The sequence below is a fragment of the Etheostoma spectabile genome, chromosome 18 (genome assembly GCF_008692095.1).
Source record: "Etheostoma spectabile isolate EspeVRDwgs_2016 chromosome 18, UIUC_Espe_1.0, whole genome shotgun sequence".
Taxonomy (NCBI): Eukaryota; Metazoa; Chordata; class Actinopteri; order Perciformes; family Percidae; genus Etheostoma; species Etheostoma spectabile.
The window spans coordinates 15451166-15453750 of NC_045750.1; the positions used below are offsets into that span (position 1 = coordinate 15451166).

The 2585-nt window shown below is 39.3% G+C and overlaps 1 protein-coding gene across 4 annotated transcripts in view; it reads left to right on the plus strand.

The window, feature by feature from the left end:
* trdn (triadin) overlaps positions 1-2585 on the plus strand; it is a 13607-nt gene that overhangs the window by 5236 nt on the left and 5786 nt on the right. For all 4 annotated transcript variants that reach the window (XM_032543502.1, XM_032543500.1, XM_032543499.1 and 1 more), the window contains exon 2: positions 921-1119. In XM_032543502.1, coding sequence (XP_032399393.1) covers positions 933-1119 — 187 coding nt within the window. In that variant the 5' untranslated portion in view covers positions 921-932. The remainder of the gene's footprint in view (positions 1-920; positions 1120-2585) is intronic.

The following is a 2585-nucleotide window of genomic DNA, read 5'->3' on the forward strand; positions in this document are numbered from 1 at the left end:
TTTCTCAAATTCATTTTTAATTCTTTTTCAACAGGTTGTCTTCCCATGCAACAGAAATCTGCCACCAATGGCAGACAATTTGAACTTGGAAAACTTAGAGACTTTGGAGAACTTAGAGATGTCACAGTGACAAAAAAACAGAAAAGGATCCACTCACTGTGTAGTTCCTGTCAGTTCTACGTAGCTTTTTTAGTGACGCTCCAATCTTTGCTTTGGTTTTCTGGTTGGCAACTTAACTGTTTTAGTCAGCTCCCACCGCAGCAGGCAGCTGTTTTTAGCAAAAATCTGAATGCTGATTGGTTCCTCTGCAAGTGCTGGATGTCTTAAGTTCTCCATATCAAGTTTAAAGGTGATAGCATGTCAAAGTTGTTTCTTGCTTTTTTTGCTGCCCCCTGTTGACTAATAAAATCAGTGAATGCACGTTTAAAGGGGTGCTCCCCCAATTTTGCAATTAGAGCCTAGAAGCATTCTGGGCACAGATGTTTTGGCTTTTTGTCATTCTCTTTCAAATCACACTTTGGTAAAATACTAAACTGTGATTTTAACAATGTTTATCAAAACAGAGATTTACAATTCCAATCCCATTACTCTAATTTGCTTGAATTAACTTTTAGCTATGCATGTTAGCTAATTAGCTATGACATCACACAGATCAATTAAGATTTGTGTGATGTCATCTAACTTTAATAGCAGACGCAGACTTTTTGGGGGTTTCAATTGAATATATTCTTGCATCTTCTTTTTGCATTGTTTTTATTGTGGTTTGAAAGCATACACTTTTCGTCAGTCATCCAAAAACTCATCCACTTCTCTTTCTGTCCCTCTTCCTTGCTCTCTTCATGATCTTCCTTTTTTTTTGTAATTGTGTCCCTCTGCCTCCCTCTCTCTCTCTTTGCCCCAACCCCTCTTCTTGTACTCAGCTCTCTTCACCAATGAGCAGTCAAGCCAACGGCAAGGAGGCGGTCCCTCCAGCTCAGACCAATCAGAAGACATTTTTGGATGATGTCATTTTGACCTTTAGTTCTCCGATGGCCTGGCTGCTGGTTGTGGCTCTGGTCATCACGTGGTCGGGAGTCGCCATTGTTCTTTTTGATTTGCTCGACTATAAAACTCTGACAGGTAATCCCTCATTGTTGATTATTTAAATTTTTATTGTCATTTTAATCTTTTAATAGATTGTTTGCATTTCAAGTGAAGGTTTGCCATCAATTTTACCATTCAATAATGATTATAATTCCATCATAATGTGATTATAATGTGCTTGTAATTTTTTATTATACCTAATGACATGTTCCTTCAACTCATTTACACCCATTCTTCACATATCATGTATTAAACATCCATATTGCATCTGGGCATTTCAGGCATTTTTGAAGCAGCCTTCAAAAGTGGACGTGCTCTGATGAAGGTTGTCATTTTCAATGTCCGTGTGTCGAGTTTGAGGAAACACGCGGCGTCTCATTTTTCTTTTCATCACATAACATTGTGGTGCTGGTGGTACTGAAAGTGGTGTGTGTGTTTTCCTCCACTTGACAGACGGATGATATGAAAATGACACACTGTTTTTAGAGTTATTACACTCACATCTTCACCTAGACTCTCAAAGGAGTCAGCCCACCAGTTGATAGTTTATGTACAAGTGTAGAAATACAGCTGTGTACATACTGGGGTCTATCCACTCCCTCTCATTTTCAATGTCATCACTGGTAGAATGGATTGAAAGGACACTTTCTGTTGATAACATGCATACCAATAACACACTCAAAGGGAGTTATTAGTCATCATAAAAAAAATGTAGTTCTAATTTAATCTAATTTAAAGTTGTGATTTCTCTGGTTGACATGTAATACTTTAAAATTACATTTGTTGCCGACTGCACTACAACAATGAGAGCAGCTTTGTTTCCTCATATATTTCTAATCTTATCTCCAGCTCATAAGTTAATTGTCTTGAGTAATCAAGTTTCGTTTTCTGTGATCACGGTTAATTCCTTCATTGTCATGAGATAACAGAAAATGAATTTCCATGAGAACGCGGCCATGTTACTGATTGATTAAAGTCAATGCTGCAGTCAAGATCTCCTTCAAACGTTTTCCGTTCTGCTTAAGACTGCCTGCTCACATTGTGATCAGGCTTACAAGGCTCTGCTCACCCGTTCATTTATATCTTGAGATAAAAAGAAACGTCTGATTGCAGCACAACGGGAGAAATCAAGAGAGAAGAAACGTGCATGTTGTTCAGCAAGCACAAAATCTGGGATGATAACTAGCCAAAGAAATGAAACCCTGAACATTTTTTAAATTAGGCTACTTTATACCTAAAGCGAAAGCTGATTGTCAGTTCTAGCTCAGAGGATGTTTCCCGGATCAACCGGAGTTTAGAAAGCCAAAGTAAAGAGAGCAGAAGGTGAGGGACACCCGACCTAAAATGAGGGACATCTGGCAAAACCAGGGGCGTGGCACAAAATTCTAGGCCCCGCAGAAAGGTTCTCCTCCTCATATGAGGGCCCTGGGTACTCAGTCCCATTCCCAACCCCAGTACAACACCCCTGGTATTTCTTTTCCACCAAGGCTAACCAGGTGCTG